Consider the following 19,580-nt stretch of genomic DNA (forward strand, 5'->3'; position numbering starts at 1 on the left):
GGCAAAATAGGCTTTTCTGTGAAATATGGCCAAAATAAAATAACAAATATTAAGGAGAAAAGAAAAAAAGGGGAACTAAATCGGTCTTTCTACCCGACATCGAGAAAGGGAGACTTCGGGAGTCCACGTAGAAAAAAGACCAACTCTTGCCGCAAGCCCCTCTTCTGCTTCTCCTCTTCGATTCGTCCTTGTGAAGCTCGAGATCTCCGCAATTCTTTGCCACTACTCCCGTAGAGCTCGATCCCTCGGTCGCCCGTCTCATGGCCAGGCGTTACGACAGCAACCCCTTCGACGAGGAGGAGGAGGAAGTCAATCCCTTCGCGGTGAGTCGAGTTTTCGATTACCCCCCTTGCATCTCGCTCTCTAAGTCTTTATGTCTCGTTCGACTTTGTGTTGATCCCCCCTGGCGTCCATCTGATCGTTCCCGATTAGGTTCGTGTTCTTCTCCCTCGTCGAGGTATTTGTAGATCTGAGGTTCTTGCTATCTCTTTTTCCTTTTTTTTATTTGCTGTCAGATTGGTGCTTTTACTTTTAGAGATTGATGGGTTTTCGCGAAACACTTGGCGTCTCTGCTTAATGGTTTTTGTTAGATCCGATGGTGTGGGGTCGGTTAAGCTGAAATTACTCCTTCTACTAGGTTAAAATTATTGCTTGTGTTAGATCTGCAATGAAATGGAAGTTTTGATTGATTCGAGATGTTTGATTCCAATTAGATGCCAGTCTTCTTGTTTAGATCGATTCGGTGGATGAGCTGCTATCCGTGGTTGATACAGAGTTATCTCTCATGTTTTAGAATGAGGATAAGCATCAGCAACTAAGAAAAAGAATAGAGAGAAATTCAGATGACACCATCTTTATGAAAAATTTCAGCCGAGGCAGTTGAATCTGTATTGTGATTGGGTGGGTTTCCGGAGGAATAGGGGCTTGCAATTGTTGATGGTTAACGACTTCCTTGTGCATTATGATATTCAAGCTTATTTGGAAATAACATTGACCCACTTGTGGAGGAACCTTAATGGGACTATCAGCATTGGTAGCTGGAAAGAAGCTTTTCTAGCGAGGATTTGCCCTGCTATATCAAGCAATATTGTCATAGTTTCTGTTCGCTAAGGCAATTGTTTCTTATATCTGTTTACACTTGAGGGATGTGCTGCTTAATGTATATTATGAAGCGATCGCAGCTAAAACCGATGATGTTTCTGGTTGGTGCATTGTCTTTCCTTTCGTGGTTGATATTTTCTACTGAAAATTTAATACTGTTGATCTCTTGAAGGAACTGCTTAAATTAAAGAAAATAATCAAAGGCATATTTTGTAAGAAAATAGGAATGTAGCATAAGGAGCTTTTTTGTGTTTCACCTCATGATCGTTTTAAGTTTATCTTGCCTTGATATCTGAAAATAATTTGCTGTTTGTTTTCGTTTTTTCCACTATATTGTCTAAGTCTGGGTTTTTAATTTTGAATGATACCTCCCGTATCGGGCGGTATGTACCAGTCCGCCAGTAAACCGGTATGCGGACCGCATGCTACTAGGCGGTACCGTCGATTGGGGCTGTTTCCGTCCCGTTACCACTCGAAATCGATCGGTGACGGTCGATTTCGACTGTCGCCGCACGCTATTGGACGGTATTAGCCGAGGGAGAAGGAAGAAGAGGGAGAAGAACTTAGAGATCCGACATCGCTCTCTCTTGACGATCCCGATTCGTTGTCGTCCTCCCTCGCCGGATGCCGCAGATGAGATGTCGCCTCCTCCTCGTCTAAGGCGACGAGGCCTCGGCGTTGTCGGTGACTTCTCCTAATCCGCGCGGGGAGAAGAAGCCTCGGCGTGGGGAGAAGAAACCTTGACGACGTTGTGGAGGCTTCACGGGGAGACCTCGACGTCGTCGGCAATTTCTCCTAATCCGCACGGGGATAAGAAACCTCGGCGACGTCGTCGAGGCTTTGTAGGGAGAAGAAACTTCCCGCGAAGAAACCTCAGTGACGTCGCTGAGGCTTCGAGGTTTTCTTCTCCCCACGTGGGGAGAAGAAACGACGCGATGTCGCTCCTTTTTTATTTTTTAATTTTTATTTGTTTAACTTTATTATACACACACATACACACACCAAGCGGTATGCTAGAGTGTATCGCTCGGTATACTCACACCGTACCGTACCATACAGTACCGAGTTGAACTCGATACTCCAGTACGGTACGAAATTATGATCCTTGGTCTAAGCATTCATTTTGTGTTCTTATTTACTGTGGCAGGACACTGGAGTTCGTGGAAAGGCAACTGGATTAAATTATGGAGGAGGCCCATTCTACATGGTAGTGAGTTTATTTTAATTGTCATGCATGTGGTAATTCTATATGGTTTTATGATTGAACCAGAGATGCAGAAGTTACCTGCTCGACTAAATCAGTTGCAATGTTGTTTTGCTAGCTGTTTTCCATTTTGTGTCGTTTGACTTCACCAATATCTTATTCCAACTCTGCAGAATCCAGCAACTGTTCCTCCTGCATCAAATTCCAGGCTTTCACCACTTCCTCCAGAACCTGCTGATTTCTACAATGACCGCAGTGCAACTATTGATATTCCTCTTGATACAGCAAAGGTTTGTGCAAATTTTCAGTAAGCTATATTAACAATGAGATCAGACCAGTCCATTGCTACACAGAGTCTAATTAACAAGGACAACAAGTTAACTTGTTTCTAGCTGTAGGCTTCTTTTTGCTTTCAAATATGCTACAAATACTTTACCATGGCCGGATCATTTGATCTAGTATTGGTATGTGGAGTTGCAGGGAGTTTTGTTCTAATGGTTGCAACCTTATTGATGACATAATCTCAGTTGATTTATTGTGTGTGTGTATTGGATTCTCTTGTTGTAGTCTTGATTATGCTCTCCTCCTTCTCTTTTCATGTAGGACCTGAGGAAAAAGGAGAAGGAACTACAAGCCAAGGAGGCCGAACTAAATAAGAAGGAAAAGGTATATCATTGAATTCTGATGCATGCAACTTTTGCAAATAGTCTAGAAGCTTCAATTTTACCTAATCTCGTCTCTTACTTGTGTCTGTGTTCTGAAGCATAAGTATGTTGGTGCAGCTTAAGGTTATCATCATGCCTTCATTATGTGGTGTGCTGTGTTGTGTTGACTTTGTTGTATAAGAATCATATTGACAATTGGAGCAAAGTAGGGAAAGCAAGCATATCTTGCTTGCTAGATATGGAGCCATTTGGAGCTTAATGATTGTTGTTGCTTGAATTTCACAATTGCAAGTATAATTTTTCTAATTTTCAAATGAAATTATATTACATGTCGGGCATATTTAAGTAGAAAGAAAAAAATTGACACATTTTTTCTTTATGACCTTGTATGTCTGTGAGCATCATAAGATGTCAAACCCAAATATATTATGAAACTTTATGATGCATACCTGATTTGCAAGTTATACAGTATGACAGGATACAATTTGTTATGGTTCATATTTTTCTGAGGTGTGCCTGACATTTATGATCGTTTGCTTTCATGAGTATCCTGAGATCTTGCTATTTAAGAAACTAAAGTACGAAGTAGAAATGGCACTAGAAATACATCCTGGCATACGCACTTGATTCTTTGTTCCTTTAACTAGCAGTATATATGTTAAGAAACAAGACGGATATTGTTGTCCATTAACTAATACCAGTGATAGTAATATATGCAATAGTAACTCGTCATGGTATTAGTTAGATAAGATGTCCATTTGAATTCAAATATAATGTTAGAGAACAAATGTAATATGATCTTTTGCCCTAACATGAATTTAGTAGAATAACTGGGTTATAATTGTATTTATCCTGTTGCATTTGTCAAGTCCATTAGCAAAGAGAATCCTTGATGAATAGAGGCATTGAAATAAATGTATGCTGCAATTCCCTGCCCCGGATTTTCCATGCCATTTGTTTTAACTCTAATATTATACAATCATGGTTCACCTTATCGGTCCGTATCGGTGTACTGAGTAGCTGTCGGTATGGCACGTACCGAACCATACCGAACATACTGACATATGGTTCATGGGGCCATACTGATGTACTGCCGATACCGGTTTTCTATTGGATTGGTACATAGTGCCTGTACCGAGCGGTATGTCATGGTACGACGAACCTTGATACAAATATAGTATGTATAATTTAGAAATACAATTTAGAAACACAAATCAAGGAGTTGGCTACATTAACAGTCCAGAATGCTGGTGCTTAATATCCAATCTAACTTTTTGAATATGGTATCCATGATCTTCTCAACGTGGTATTTATGATATAAGGATTTTCTTGACAGCTTTCATTTACAAAGTTGATAAATTTCATGTAATGTTGTTGTGCTTGGCGTCATCTAGTTTATGGTCTGGTTTGTAGCGAGGCATGGCAATTATTATCAGAACCAATTTTAAAAATCTGTGTCACAAATCTTTCTCCATACTAATGGCTGCAGGAAAGGCTATTTGTGGGTGGGACACATAACCTTAGGACATAAATGTGCCCCATAAAAGTTGAAAGTAAAAAAAGTAATTAGAAGATGTCATATCGAAGTCTAGGTAACTGGTGGGTTACTGAAAGAGTTCTTCAAGCGCAGAATGTAGCAGGGCCTGATGGATAATGGATACCATTTTGGACAATTTCTAAGCTGATATATTGTTTAAATGCTCTAGGCATATGACTTTAAGTTCTTTAGTTATATATTTTGGTAATGAGCATCCCATTACATAGAAACTGATTGGGGTTTTTCATGAACTATGAAACTGTATTATGTGGAAACTATTTAGTTTATGTTTCTACAGAACATTCATGCTATATGTTAGTTTCTTGACCATGATAGAAACAGGCTCCATCCATACCCAGTCTTTGACAACTGCTGGTTTCTCTCCCAGTGATTCTTGTTTCTATTTTAGTTTGCTATATCTTTATTGCTCATTCATTATTTCCGTCTTGTAGGAACTTAAACGTAGAGAAGAGGCTGCAGCCCGGGGTAACATCTCGGCTTCTTATTTGTAGACACTGATTTCTTATTTTTCTCATTTAGCAGATAACTTCATCCTTGTTAATGTGATTTTTTTTTCCTGCTTTTTCAGCTGGTATTGTAATAGAAGAAAAAAATTGGCCGCCTTTTTTTCCCATTATTCATCATGATATTGCAAATGAGATTCCTATCCACGTACAGAGATTGCAGTACTTTGCATTTGCATCATTGCTAGGTATGTTTCAACTTCTACACTTTTTTAAAATGTTCTATCAATTGCTTTACTGTTTTGGAAGCATTCTCTTGCTTCGGTTGAACTTATAAATCTATAGTTACAAAGTGGGAATCCGTTAGCTAGGCATTCTGGATGTATAGTCAAAGTGTACTCACAAGATATCTCTTGGATCATGCATTTTAATTAGGGTTATACCTAATTGTTTACCTAGTATGTGTTGGTGAATGTGATTCCTGAAACAAGAATCAAAATTACGTATATGGTATAGGTTTATATAACTCAAAATAACACTGATTTAATTTGTTGATGTTTAAAGCATGAAACTTCACAATTTAGACTTTTTTCAGGGTTATTTGCATGCCTCTTTTGGAATATAATAGCCGTTACAGCAGCTTGGATTAAGGGGGAAGGTAATCATAAAGTTTGACCTTGTCCTGTATTTAACACTATTTTGCCCTGCATAGTGAATTTCCTCATTACCACAATGAAGCTAATTTTGCTTGCTTTTTGGCCAGGGGTAAAGATCTGGTTACTTGCCATCATCTACTTTATTGCAGGTGTCCCAGGAGCTTATGTCTTGTGGTATAGACCTCTTTATCGTGCCATGAGGTACTATACTTTTGTGTATTTGCTTCTAAAGTCTTATGAATTGAACTTTGATCATACATCTGTGTATCACATAACACAAATAGAAATATGGCATGCCATGCTCGTGCTCCTAGCTATTTTTACTGTTTGTAGATTGTAGACCGGCTCACTTTTCATACCTGCCCATGTTGACTTGTATTATGCTTTTTCCAGATTCAGTTCAGGCATGATGCTAGTTATGTACTGCACTATAACAGCATCATAAACATTGTTAAGAGTTTACAAACTTACATGGCGTTTGTCTATGTCTTATAGGACTGAAAGTGCTTTAAAGTTTGGATGGTTTTTCTTGTTTTACGTGGTAAGTTATTTTTTAATTTGTGTACTTTTAGCTTCCTGAGGTATCATCTTCTGGGAGAGAAGTATTCCTTGTGCCTTTATCTACTCACAATTATCGTTATTGCAGCTTCATATAGGTTTTGTGATCTTTTCAGCAGTGGCTCCTCCAATTTTCTTTAAGGGAAAATCATTGACGTAAGTAGATCTGTTCATGCCTTTTCTTTCACTATTTTGTTTTGTTGTTTATATATAGCACGTATAGCAAACTGTCATGACTTCTTATATGATTTTACTCGAGCGAAACTAAATGAGCTTGTCCATTTTATCCTTATTAGTCTTGGAATGCCAACTTTATGAGGTGTTTTTGTACTTAGCTTATTGACTTCAATAAAAATGTTTTGGAAACAGTGAATTTCAACTGAATAGCAGCTGTATCAGAAAATTTATGAAGTAGGCTGGCATGGCTCTTGGTGCCATACCGAGGGTATGCGGCATACAGAGCATGTGCCAATTCATTCAGTTCATAAAACTGAATACCAGTTTTACCTACATTTTCAACTCTTCTTGATATTACAAAAATTACATCTCATATCTTTGGTTTTGTAAGAAATGTTACAATCATGAAAAGATCTACTTGTACTGTTACATATTATCTAATACTGGAACAGTATAATTGAAGAGACCGATAAATGTCTGATTGTTGGACACACAGTTATGGTGTGGATGTAAGAGTCCACGTCACACTAAGTTTTCATATAATTTGAGTATCATATATTATGTCCAACAGATATCTTTTTTAATTTGCCAAACCTACAAAAACATGTTTCAATTAAGGTTCACAATACCTACTGATATGGACCAGGATAAACTGTATTGCCTGATACTTGGCCAGTACTGTAATATACAGGGCAGTACAGGTTTTGTAGTGGGAAATTTATTTATTTTAATGTTTTTCGGTCTTTTTTATTTTTTTTTAAAACTTGGTATGTACCAGCATACCGACAATTGGTACACTGGTATGGTCAGAGCACTGACCAGTACATGAAATTATGAATTTTGGTTTCAACAATGAATAACATACTTTGGAAAAACATTAAAACATGATGAATTTTGCTATGTATGCATAAGATAATGTTGGATGCTTTATTGAAAAAATCTAGACCATACTTTAATGTGTATGACACCCAATAGAGCTGATGTTCCGCTTTGAGGCTCCTGTTAATGAACAGGGTTTGTATGACTGATGTGCCACTTCTTCTGATGGAATGTAAACTCCTCTCTCTCTCAATATATAAATAGTTATAACTTGCAGAGTTGAATGTCACCCTCTGAGAACCAGTGTTTTCTTACAAACAAGGTTAAGAATGAAGTCGAAATGAAATAGGACGAATGAATGAAAGGTTAAAAAAAAATGGATGGTTATCAGTTGTAATTAATTACTGTTCCTAAATTGTAAGATTATAATTGTCTGCTAACGCTTTTTTTTTTGTGTTCCTGTTACAGAGGTATTTTGCCAGCAGTGGATATCATCGGTGATCATCTTTTGGTTGGGGTAGGTTCTACATTATATGAAAGATGCAATTACTTAATTGTATATTTAGGTGCCTGAAAGCATATTTTTGGGCATATAAACATGGACCACATAGAACCAAACACTCAGTACTTCATTAGTACTATGTAGTCTTGCTACAGAATGCAACTGACCAGGACTTGGTTTACAAACTGTTGCCAGCTATGGCATTCTGGACACAGATTCTACTTTATCCCTGTCAATTGTTTGCCTGCTAAAAACCACTGACACAGTATGCTGTATGCCTGGTGTGATGAGGCATTAGAAAATCCAGGTGTCATAATCAATTAATAACCAAGGTGTTTGTAAACAATATATGCTAATATCTTTTAATCTATTGATCAACATGAACCACTGGTTTTGTAGCTGTATTTTTGTTTTATCATGTGGTAGCCAATAAGAAGTTGTGAAAATATTTCTGTTCAAATCTGAGAAACTTTTTTTTTTTCTTTTTTGCTAGCTCAGTTTCTCTTGGTTCCTTTGTAGCTTTGTTTAACTCAGGATTCTCTTTTTTTGTGTGTAGATCTTCTATTTTATTGGATTTGGAATGTTCTGCCTTGAATCACTGCTCAGCGTCTGGGTCATTCAGGTCATCTTCCTTAACCTATATTGAAGTTGTTGGTACTCAAAAGTTTTGTCCTCTGTTTTAACATCAATTACGAATTAATTTCTTGTGAATGTGCTAAAACATGGCTACATAGATTTAAGAGATCAAGTTGAACATTATCTTGCTCATATAATATAATGCTGCTGCAATCCTGCTTATGTGATAACAGGACCTGTCATTTGTCAATTCTCATGTTATGAAATGATTTTTTTTTTCTGTGATAAATAAGAATTCAGGGAGACGCTTATACTATTCACCTTCTCGTTAACAACGCATAACTTGCTCACTATTCTTGCAGCAAGTATACATGTACTTCCGAGGGAGTGGGAAAGCTGCAGAGCTGAAGCGTGAGGCAGCACGCGGTGCTATGAGAGCAGCAATCTGATCGAAGGACTTGACATCATGGTTCTCCAGAGCCACATAGGGTGAGCAAACTTCTCGATCTGGCACATCGCATCACTCTGCTTGTCTTATTTCTTCTCAGTCATCGCACATCTGGTGTAGATCATGGACAGAACAGATGGGTTGTAGTTTCTCTGTAGTTAAAAAAAGGAGATGATGTATTGCATAGCTTCTTTTTTCGGATCTTCCTTCTTTGTGTGTTCCTTCCTTTTAGCTATACTTTTAAACCGTAGGAAGCATATAATCACAGTTTCTGATACAGAATTCAAGTTACATTTTATTTTCAGTTGTTTCTTACTCGGGAGAAATATATCATCTATTGTTGAATGCTACAGAATGCACATTTTTAATCTTTTCCATTGTTGATGTGCACTTCCTATCAAGATTCCCACAGCACAAAGCTCCGTGTGCCGGTGACCATTAATACTATACTGCGTCTGATGCCCTCACAACGTTATCGTAAGATCCGTGTCACGCGACGTGCGGCTGTGCATCCAAAGTCGCCACACCTCACTAACTAAACCTTGCTAACAGTTGGACGGCTTTGTGCTCTGTCGATGCACACATTTTCTTCATTAGTTGCTCGTCTTCCTCCTCATCTCTGTATATAAGGTGGCCTCTCCTCTTCTTCCTCCTATCCAACTCAGTTAAAGAGTGAAAAGAAAGTTTAGCATCCGAGAATGAGTAGCAGTTACGTCGGCCAGGGGACGAGGCGTGGCAAGCGCCTTCGCTCGGCCCGCCCCATCCCCAAGCGAGGTCAGGTAAAGATGGCCATCGCAGTGGGGCTACTTCACTCCGTCTCGGCCTTCCTCTCCCATGCCACCCGCTCCGCTTCCTTCGGCCGCCTCACACGAGCCGCTTCTCTATCCTAGTTTGTTGCTCCCTCAGGAGGAGGAGTCGAATAAGGAAGGAGGCGGCCCTCATATATCCTGCGTGCACTATCATCACCATCTCAAGTTTTGGTCTTCTTTTAATTGAACATCACATCTCAGAACTCGTAGTTGTCGGATGTATCACCTTCCATAATAAAAATCTCCCCTCCCCTGTTGCTTTCTTCTGGTAGACACATGCTGCCATCCGAAATCTAAGCAGTCTTCCTTTGGACGACCGCATCTGATGCTAAGTTCGATGTGGCTTATGCAATGGCTGTTTCTTGCTCCGGCTTGTAGCCACCAACAGACGCCACACCATCTTGGGACTTGGCTTAACGCTGTCACAGGACGGAGAGAAGACGATAACATGCCATGACCGAAAATAACAACGTCAGGAAGAAGACGACGACGACGAAGACGATGGAATCGAATGGGTTTCTCCGATACAAACTCCGTGTGCAGTATCGAAACAAACGAATTCGCGAACGACCTCCACGATGGGTGACGACAGCATCGTTCGGAGAGTGCTGAATTCCTCGTCTCCTTCCTCCGATCTATAAGTCCCATTGGCATGCGCAGGGAGGGAGGAGCCCAGTCCTCTTCCGCAGTGAGGAACGAAGAGGGGATGGCCATTCACCACCACGAGACCGCGATCGACATCGCCCCGCCGGCGGTCTTCACCGGGGGCCTGGAGTTCTCCGAGCTGACGTACACCGTGAGCAAGAAGCAGAAGGTGGGCGGGGGGTGGGAGACGCAGGAGGTGGACCTGCTCCGCCGGATCACCGGGTACGCGCCCAAGGGGCGCATCACGGCCGTCATGGGCCCGAGCGGCGCCGGCAAGTCCACCTTCCTCGACGGCCTGGCCGGCCGGATCGCGAGCGGCAGCCTTAAGGGGAGGGTGTCCCTCGACGGCGAGGAGATGAGCCCCGGCCTCATCAAGCGCGTCTCGGCCTACGTCATGCAGGACGACCGCCTGTTCCCCATGCTCACCGTCTACGAGACGTTTATGTTCGCCGCCGACTTCCGCCTCGGCTCAATCCCTCGCTCGCAGAAGAAGCAACGGGTGGAGCAGCTCATAGAGCAACTCGGTTTGACGGTATACATATGTGGATTGGTCGAACACCTTTGCCCCTCTCTGTCTCTACGTGTAACTTGTTCTGCTTGCAGTCGTCGAGGAACACGTACATCGGCGACGAAGGCACGCGCGGAGTGTCGGGAGGCGAGCGGCGGCGGGTATCGATCGGCGTGGACATCATCCACGGGCCGGCGCTGCTGTTCCTGGACGAGCCCACGTCGGGGCTCGACTCCACCAGCGCCCACAGCGTGATCGAGCGGGTGTTCCACATCGCGCGGTCCGGGAGCACCGTCATCCTCACCATTCACCAGCCGTCCCACCGCATCCTGATGCTGCTCGACCACCTCATCGTCCTCGCCCGCGGACAGCTCATGTTCATGGGAGCCCCTCAGGACGTGGGCGGCCATCTCAGCCGCATGGGCCGCAAGGTCCCCAGCGGCGAGAACGCCGTCGAGTACCTCCTTGACGTGATCCAGGAATACGATCAGTCGGGGCTCGGCGTGGAGGCGCTGGCCGACTTCTGCCTCACCGGGCTGAAGCCGCCTCGCGTCTCCAACGACGGCGACCACCATTCCATCTCGACAGTTCACCAAGCAGCAGGGGAGTGGTCCGCCGCAGGCGACGGACAACGTCGAGGGCCAGATGAGTTCGACCACAGCCTTCGGAGCCCCTGGTCCTCATCCAGATCCCCGTGGGGCGGCAGCCATAGCGGCAGCGTGATCATGGACAGGCTACGGCATCGGAAGCCACAGCATCAGCGGAGGCGAGTCGTCTCTCTCCTTTCCTACATTACATACATGCAATATGGCTCATCGATGCTGCTGCTGCTGCAGTTTGTCGCCGGAGTGCTGCTACTCCAATGAGATCCGGTCGAGGTCGTCGACCCCGCACAGCGAGTACACGGTGAACGAGGAGGACTACCTGTCCCCGAACTTGGATGAGTGCGGCCGGCACACCGCCCATGGCCTGCGAGGCCTTCCCAAGTTCGCCAATTCCTACTCGGCAGAGGCGTGGACGCTGATGCGGCGCAACTTCATCAACATCCGGCGTACCCCCGAGCTGTTCCTTTCCCGTCAGATGGTGCTCACCGTCATGGGCTTTATGATGGCCACCATGTTCCTGAGGCCCAAGGACGACCTCCAGGGCGTCTCCAACCGCCTCAGCTTCTTCATCTTCACCGTCTGCCTCTTCTTCTTCTCCTCCAACGACGCCGTCCCGGCCTTCATCCAGGAGCGTTTCATCTTCGTGCGCGAGACGTCCCACAACGCCTACCGCGCCTCCTCCTACACCATCGCCGGTCTCGTCACCTACCTCCCTTTCCTCCTGCTGCAGGCCGCCACCTACGCCGGGATCGTCTGGTTCGCCCTCCGCCTCCACGGCGACTTCCACTACTTCCTCATCATGCTCTACGCCTCCCTGCTCGCCACCAACTCCTTCGTGGTCTTCGTCAGCTCCGTCGTCCCCAGCTTCATCCTGGGCTACGCGGTGGTCATCGCGTTCACGGCCCTCTTCTTCCTCTTCTGCGGCTACTTCATCAGCCGCACCAGCATCCCAAACGGGTGGAAATGGATGAACACCATCTCCACCCTCAAGTACACATACGAAGGCCTGCTGACGAACGAGTTCGTGAGGGACCGCGTCTTCTTTCTCGACCCCTTCGAGAACCGCTACGTGACCGGCGCCGACGTCCTGCGTCAGCTATCCATCAGCACCTCAGAGTCATACAAGTGGAAGATGGTTCTCTACCTCGTCGGCTGGGCGGTGCTCTATCGGATGTTCTTCTACCTCATCCTCCGCTTTGCGTCCAGGAACCTGAGGTCGTGAAGTCGCAGATAACCTTCGTCGTTCTCACTTCATCGATTTCATCGTACCAAACATTTGAATTCCATGAATCTTATCTTTCATCTTGATTTCGATTAATTATTTATTACACGAGAAGAATCATAGTACAGAGTGCATCGAGAAGAACAAAGTCAAACTGTAACATTTGCAGCGACGCACCGTTGACCGCACACTTTACAGTGTGATTGGCTCTCCAATTAATTACCTCACAGTACGGATTCTGACCGCTTTTGTTTGGTTCTGCTGCAGCAGCGACCGATTTGGGCCCATCTGTCTCATATTTGAAATCTCACCTCCCATAGATTTCGTACATAATAATGATGATGACATACTTACCTCATAAATTTAGCTTATAAATCCATAATATTTTATGAAATATCTATTTAGAAATCCGGATGAGGACATGCGATTAAGATCGTTTCCTGATGTGTCAACTACCACCGAAACGGGCAACACAATTCTATCTACTTCCGACTGCGTACGGCACCGTTGTGATGCGATCGACCTCAAGATGGGTGCGATCGCATCCGTTCATCCGCTACGGGGGGGATTTAGCATTGGAGTATTAGGTAGGAATTGCTGGAAATCGATAGAATAAGAAATCTTGTCATTCCCCTTCCTCGAGTTCCCCATTTGACCGAGAAAGCAGCGTGGTATGGAGAGTGTGTGAGCATAAAGTTCTGATTTTGAATGAATGTTTACTATAATTAAGAGGTTCCCGTCTCATGGTCTCTTTCGGTGGAGGCGCAGCATTTGGAATCCAGAGGAGGGAGGAGAGAGGGAAAGGGGTACCAAAAAAAGAATGAAAAGGACGACAAAGGAAACTAGCTTTTGATCTGGAGCAAGAAAATGAGGGGCAGGAATAGGAAGTAAAAGCTAACCCTAGGAGCGGGATTTGGTTCTTGACGGTGGAAGAAAGGGGAGCGGAGGACGGGAGGAGGTGATGGGCGTGGAGGAGGAGGCCTTTTCTTGAAATAGATTTGGGGACAGAGGAGGGGGCGGAGGCAAAGGGAAAAAGATGGTGGTGGACGACTGCTGCTTTTTCCACAAGGTGATTCTTCCCGTCTCTGAACATTGGTGCTTCGTTCCTTTCTTTTTCTCCTTTCCATTCCTCTTCGCCCGTTTGCTGATGGTGGTAGCTTAGAAGGTAAAAGAAGAAGACGTTCTATTTTGAGATGAAACTCGGATCTTTGATGGTTTTACCGTATGCTTTGCCAAAGTAGGTAAGTCTATGTTTCTTGATACAAATATTATATTTTTCTGGTTTTCAGCTTCTCTTTGGATACATCAAACGAAGAAATATAACATTGTTTGTTTCAATGCCTATGGTTGTTTTTCTATTTGTTATTTGAGGATTATTCGATTTGTCCGGTCCACCTTTTGATTTATTCTTGTTGGACTGTCTCATGTCGTATATGATTACTTTCTGGATTTAAGCTCTTGTTTCAAGAAAAGATCACATGGAAGGTAGATCAAGTTTCCAGATTAGCTTCAGGATTCATGGAGAATGCGTGCAACCTTATTGAAATGGTTTTCCTGTGGGCGTGCAGGACTCCCTAGTCATTAAGCCTCAAAAGAAATATCCTCTTGGGTTGTGGATGGCTGTATTGGGGTTGATCATGATCAGCGGCATGTATATATGCTCCCTATGTCTAAAGCAGAGAGTGCTCCTAGTCACACCTAATCAAATGAAGGTAAAATCAACAAGGCAAACTTGCCGTGATCCTAGCATCCCAAAGTCCGAGCTTCGTTATATGCATTATCCAGAGCCCATTAGTTACAGTAGGTATGGAGTTAGATTGGCTGTGAAAAGCTTTCAAATCAGGTGCATATATAGTGAACATTCTATTTATATTGCAGGGAAGAATGTGCTTGCATGCCGGTTAGGTTCTTTGCTATTCTATCGATGCAGAGGTCTGGAAGTGGGTGGTTTGAAACATTGTTAAACAGTCATGTTAATGTCAGCTCTAATGGTGAAATTTTCTCTGTGAAAGAAAGGAGAAGTAACATTTCGACTATCACAAAGACACTAGATAAAATCTACAATTTGGATTGGTATAGTAGTGCTTCTAAAAATGAATGTACCGCAGCTGTTGGCCTCAAGTGGATGCTTAATCAGGTAAACTCTCTATCTTAAATTAGAACCTTTCTTTCGATAATGTTTGATGTGGATCTAGATCGCTGCCTACAACTCAGGCTTATTTATTCTGGCTACTTATTGTATCAATATAACATTTCCAAAATAACTTTTTGGGCCTTTTTTTATACGTAATTAGTTCTTTTTTTTAGATCAGCAAAATATATATTGTAGAGATTGATTAGACATGTTTTTTATTGTTACCCCGATTGCCCTTACATTTTAGTGTTTCTCCTACCATCATACCTTGTGGTTCTTATGAAGGAATATATTATATGTGGTGCAATCATACAAATTTGGAGATGTGGGTTTATAGTTATGTATTATATTTTTACCATTCCCATGGTAGAGCTTGATTTAAGAAAAATGTTATGGTGGCAGCTGTTGCTTATGGTAATTGACATAGCAGGTTCTATGGGAATCATGGCTAGTGATATAGTAGGCCATACGGAATCTGGGCTGCAATATAACTCGGTTTTCATTTGATCTCGGATTGTGCCCAACTGTTTTTCATCTGTATTATGAGTTGTAAGCCCTTTATTTTTTCTTGTTTATTCTAGAAATGAAGGGAAAAATTATTAAATAAATAAGTAACATAACATAAGGAGGAGGTACCCATGTAGGAGTTGTGGTGAAACTTGTTCTTTTCTTGCCTTTCCACTTTTATCTTCCCCGGACTCACCAAACACATGGAAAATCCCTCATTTTCATCTTCTCATGGCTTCCTTGCCTTTCTTCCGTACCCACCTGAACACCATGCCTATGCTCTATTTTGGTGGGTTCTCTAAAGAGTAAGAGAAGGGACTGAAGCGTATTCTGTAACTTAAAATGCTTCGTTTTGAAGTCCATTCGAGGGATTTTAGCATCAGGCATGACCCCTGTTTTTAATCAAGTGCCTTGAACACCCTTGGTTGCTATGTAGCTGTCCAGCACATATGTCATGATGGTTCCACTATAATTGACCAAATAGTTGGATTAAATTCAGAGAGGCTTTTCTAATGAAGTATAGCAGTTTAAAGTATGCTACCTTTGAGTTTGGTGCTAGATTTTGAGAACTGGACAACTAAAAAGCACCATGTACAAAAGGTTTGTGATATTGTGATGTGGAGATGAAATATTGAGTTATTAGGAAAAATAGAAAATAGTTTTGTTAGTGAATACTTTGATAGAAAGAAAACTGAGGAAGAATCCTTTAAAAGATATGGATATGTGCTATAGTTAGAAGACGGTAAGATAATCAATTGTAGTTGTACGAAAAGTGGTAAGGGGATCTAAGAAGATCTTAACCAAAAATTATGAATAAATATCCATGTCACTGACGTTAAATAGTTGGGACATTATGGCTTATCAGTGTTGTTGTTGTTCTTAAAGGAAATGTCCAACTAATTACATATGAGAATTCTGCTTCATGATTGGAGAGAAATGAGCAATATGGTGATTTATTCATTACGTACTATGTTCAGCATTATATATATATATATAAGGTTTTAAGGTTCTATTGTTTGATCCTCGTGCAAGGCAGAGAGGGAGGAAGTGGAAGAGGAAAGAATAGTAGGCGGTGATAGGTCTGTTTGAAGCAATTCCTTTAATCATATTTAGATTTGGATCCTTTAGGTCCTTTATTGGATTTGAGTTATGTTCCTTGGTGAACCAATGTATATCTAAGCTGCTCATGCATTTTATTAAATTTCTTAGATAATAGCTATAACCTAGGATTGACAGTAATGGAATCCAAAATTCTAGTGCAGTTAGTGATCTTGTCATAGCTCAACATTTTACGTAATTGTAATGCTCTTGGATATCGTCTACCAAATTGCTATATTTTATTTCGGAGTAATCACTTTACATCTATAACATTGATATATGATATGAAGAATCATACTCCTTTTTCTGTTCTATTGTATACTCATGAAAGCTAGGTGGTCGACCTTAAAGTTTAACTTTGGTATGTTCCCTAAAATGATGCAATAATTCTTGCTGTTGCCGTTTAGTTTTTACTTCCAGACTTGTTAGAAAATGAAGGCCGCAAGTTGCACTTCTTTAGAAACTTCTAACCAAGATGTCAGAAAGGATTTATTGTTTTAATGATTGCTCCTATTTGCAAAATATGTTAGAGCAGGAATAAAATTTAATCATCCAATTAGATCTAAAGTAGGTAAAGAGGTGAAATAATCTGAAGAGGTAGTTAGAATTTAGAAATAAGAATCAAAATTATTGTCCTAAGCGTATTCTATCGGCCTTGTATTGGCTCCCTTCGGGGAATCATCCAAGATATAACCGGGATTGACTCCTGCATGCACATACGTGGAGAATTGGACTGATGGATTAGTATCCTGAAAATGGAAAGAATGTTTGAAGGAATAGAAAAGTTGGAAAGTGAAGATTGGACGAGAAGAAAAAAAGTTGTCATCAATTGTGTAAAATAGCTTAGAAAAGGGGGTTTAAATAGATTTTTGGTCCAATCAGGGATGTCATGTGAGTTTGTCATGTGGCACATTGCATGGGGAAGAAAAGGCAAAACTTGCCTCATCACACAGCACAACTTGCCTCATTGGATAGTGTCATGCACCACACACAATGGGCCATGTCATGCGTGGAAATTAGCTAAGAAAAAGTCACGCACAAGGGAGAAAAGGCAAGAGCAAAATTATAATTTTAGTGTTTTTTCCTTTAGAGCCTTATCAATATGTTTTGTTCAAAAGAAAGCTACTAAAATTACAATTTTATCCTTGCCTTTTCTCTTGTAACTTTTTCTTGGTTGGTTTCCATGTGTGACCCGACTCATCGCGCATAGGACACAATGCTTTGCACTGTGCAATAATGAGGCAAGTTTTGCCTTCTTCCCATCGTTGCTGCCTAGTAAGCATGCAGTGTTCCATGTGGCACAATTGCATGTTGCCATGTGGTAGTCCTTGATTTGCCTGAAAATGTAATTAAGCCCTTCTTTACTTGGCCATTTTACACATTTGATGACACAATTTCTTTTCTTCACCGAACTTCACTTTTTGGATTTTCGATTCCTTTCGATATTCTTTTGATTTTCTAGTCATTAGTGTGGACTGTCCATTCGATTTTCTACGAATGTGTGTGCAGGAAAATCGAACTCCAGATTGTATCTTGGATGATTCCTCGATAAGCACCAGCATGAGGCTGAGGGAATACACTTGTGTCAATGATTTTCACCCCTTTGGATTCTTATTTCAAACTCCCTCTTTAGATTATTTAATGTTTTTGTCTGTTTTAGTTCTGATCTGAGAATTGAATTTTATTCCTGCTCTAAAAGAATAGTGTAATTAGTCCTTTTTCTACGCTGCATTCTGCAAAATAGTTGTTCTATTAACATTCTGGCTATAGTTTAACTATCACATCTTATTGAAAAAATAAAAAGTTGATGGAAATGATACTTTTTCCGGATTTCTAGAGTTCCATGTGATGCATCTTCCAATTTACTTACCTAATTTTCTTGTTTGTAAATGTCTTCTATCGAAGTAAATAGTGATAAAAATGGCACACTATTTTAATTGCGCTTTTGCATATAATTAATATGTATTCAGTTTGAACTTTTGATTAGACTAATTCTTGTGCTTTTCTGTTGTCTAGGGTCTCATGCAACACCATGAAGAGATTATTGAATACTTCAAGAAGAGAGGGGTTTCTGTAATACTTCTCTTCAGAAGAAATCTACTTCGTCGTCTGGTTTCAGTACTCGCAAATACTCATGATCGGGATGCCAAGCAGCTAAATGGGACCCATAAAGCTCATGTACATTCCAAGGATGAGGTTATGTTCTTGTTGTGTATTACTTCCACTCGAAAAACGTTCTTGCATAAAACTTGTGAGACCATTGAGACAGACACAAACCTGCCATAGTGGATAAGCATACATGCAAGATCTTGAAATTTGTTATTTTTGTGGCATGCAGGCTGATGTACTTGCTCAATACAAGCCCACAATCAATACGACATTGTTGATCCCTGAGCTAAAGCATACAGATAAATGGGCTTCTGAAGCCCTAGGCTACTTCAAGAGCTCCTGCCATATTCTTCTCTACTACGAGGATCTCGTCAACAACACGACTGTGAGTTCTCGACTCTTGTGCCTTTCAAAGTATCAGTAACATGCTGTAGTTCAAGCCCTCATAACTGTAGATGGGTTTGGTTTCCGCAGAAGCTGATGGATGTTCTAGAGTTTCTGAAACTACCCCGACAGAAACTTTTCAGCCGCCATGTCAAGATCCACAATAAGCCATTGTCTGATCAGATCGAGAACTGGGATGCCGTTCATGCTGCCCTCAAGGGAACAGAATACGAGAGCTTCGTATACACGGACTACGGTGTGTAGCAACATATATATAATCACCTGTGTTGTTATTGTTGTTGTTGTAAATAACTTGATTTTTTTTATTTTTTCTTCTCTTCTTACACAAGGGGTCGCGACATCCATCAACAAAAGTTGTAGGGCGAATTTTGGTTCTTTCATTCTAACAAATATTTTTTTGTGACATCCATCAACAAAAGTTGTTGGGCAAATTTTGGTTCTTTCATTCTAACAGATCTTTTTTATGTCCTTTGTTCTATGTGATTTACTTAGCTGTAAATCATTTTAATTCTTATCTGAAGTTAATGAAGATTGGTGTCAAATTTAGGTGCATACTACTATCTTGCGATTGATTGCGGTGCGTGTTCTTTTGGCTATGGCTGATGAATGCTTGCTTGTGCAGTCCTAATTAGAAGATTAATCATCAATGCGGAATTGTTTCCCAAAAGCCAAAGAACCGTAAGAACATAAATGTTGATTTTTCTTGTTTGAGATCTCATCACTGCCTCCAAAGAGAGGTCAATAATTAAATCTTAATCATCACATCGAGTTAGTTTTGTTGATAATCTCTATCTTTCAATCAAGCATTTGAATTTGAAATCATCACAATCC

General features: G+C 41.5%; 3 protein-coding genes across 4 annotated transcripts; all 3 read left to right on the top strand.

Annotated features, from left to right (window-relative positions):
- The first annotated feature begins 84 nt into the window (after nucleotides 1–84).
- LOC103982553 (secretory carrier-associated membrane protein 2) lies at nucleotides 85–9,011 on the top strand. Its single transcript, XM_009399513.3, has 13 exons — nucleotides 85–323; nucleotides 2,249–2,308; nucleotides 2,479–2,595; nucleotides 2,909–2,971; nucleotides 4,960–4,993; nucleotides 5,097–5,219; nucleotides 5,567–5,629; nucleotides 5,735–5,828; nucleotides 6,123–6,168; nucleotides 6,274–6,341; nucleotides 7,650–7,698; nucleotides 8,240–8,305; nucleotides 8,622–9,011. Exons 1-13 carry the CDS (start codon nucleotides 261–263, stop codon nucleotides 8,706–8,708), a joined length of 933 nt encoding a protein of 310 aa, XP_009397788.2. The 5' UTR covers nucleotides 85–260; the 3' UTR covers nucleotides 8,709–9,011.
- A 303-nt stretch (nucleotides 9,012–9,314) lies between these two features.
- On the top strand, nucleotides 9,315–12,735 carry LOC135636183 (ABC transporter G family member STR2-like). Its single transcript, XM_065147797.1, has 3 exons — nucleotides 9,315–10,693; nucleotides 10,765–11,469; nucleotides 11,528–12,735. The coding sequence occupies exons 1-3, from the start codon at nucleotides 10,169–10,171 to the stop codon at nucleotides 12,494–12,496; spliced, it is 2,199 nt and encodes a 732-aa protein (XP_065003869.1). The 5' UTR covers nucleotides 9,315–10,168; the 3' UTR covers nucleotides 12,497–12,735.
- Nucleotides 12,736–13,098: 363 nt separating this feature from the next.
- On the top strand, nucleotides 13,099–19,213 carry LOC103982551 (uncharacterized). 2 transcript variants are annotated; one of them, XM_065147796.1, is made up of 8 exons: nucleotides 13,100–13,565; nucleotides 13,662–13,737; nucleotides 14,065–14,300; nucleotides 14,375–14,633; nucleotides 18,252–18,431; nucleotides 18,574–18,729; nucleotides 18,819–18,984; nucleotides 19,079–19,213. In XM_065147796.1, exons 3-8 carry the CDS (start codon nucleotides 14,113–14,115, stop codon nucleotides 19,150–19,152), a joined length of 1,023 nt encoding a protein of 340 aa, XP_065003868.1. In that variant the 5' UTR covers nucleotides 13,100–13,565; nucleotides 13,662–13,737; nucleotides 14,065–14,112; the 3' UTR covers nucleotides 19,153–19,213. The 2 variants fall into 2 exon arrangements, with proteins under 2 accessions (XP_018680028.2, XP_065003868.1); XM_018824483.2 differs by lacking the exon at nucleotides 13,662–13,737 and having other exon boundaries at nucleotides 13,099–13,565.
- Nucleotides 19,214–19,580: the final 367 nt, after the last annotated feature.

This window comes from Musa acuminata, chromosome BXJ3-4 (genome assembly GCF_036884655.1).
Source record: "Musa acuminata AAA Group cultivar baxijiao chromosome BXJ3-4, Cavendish_Baxijiao_AAA, whole genome shotgun sequence".
In the NCBI taxonomy this organism is placed as follows: domain Eukaryota; kingdom Viridiplantae; phylum Streptophyta; class Magnoliopsida; order Zingiberales; family Musaceae; genus Musa; species Musa acuminata.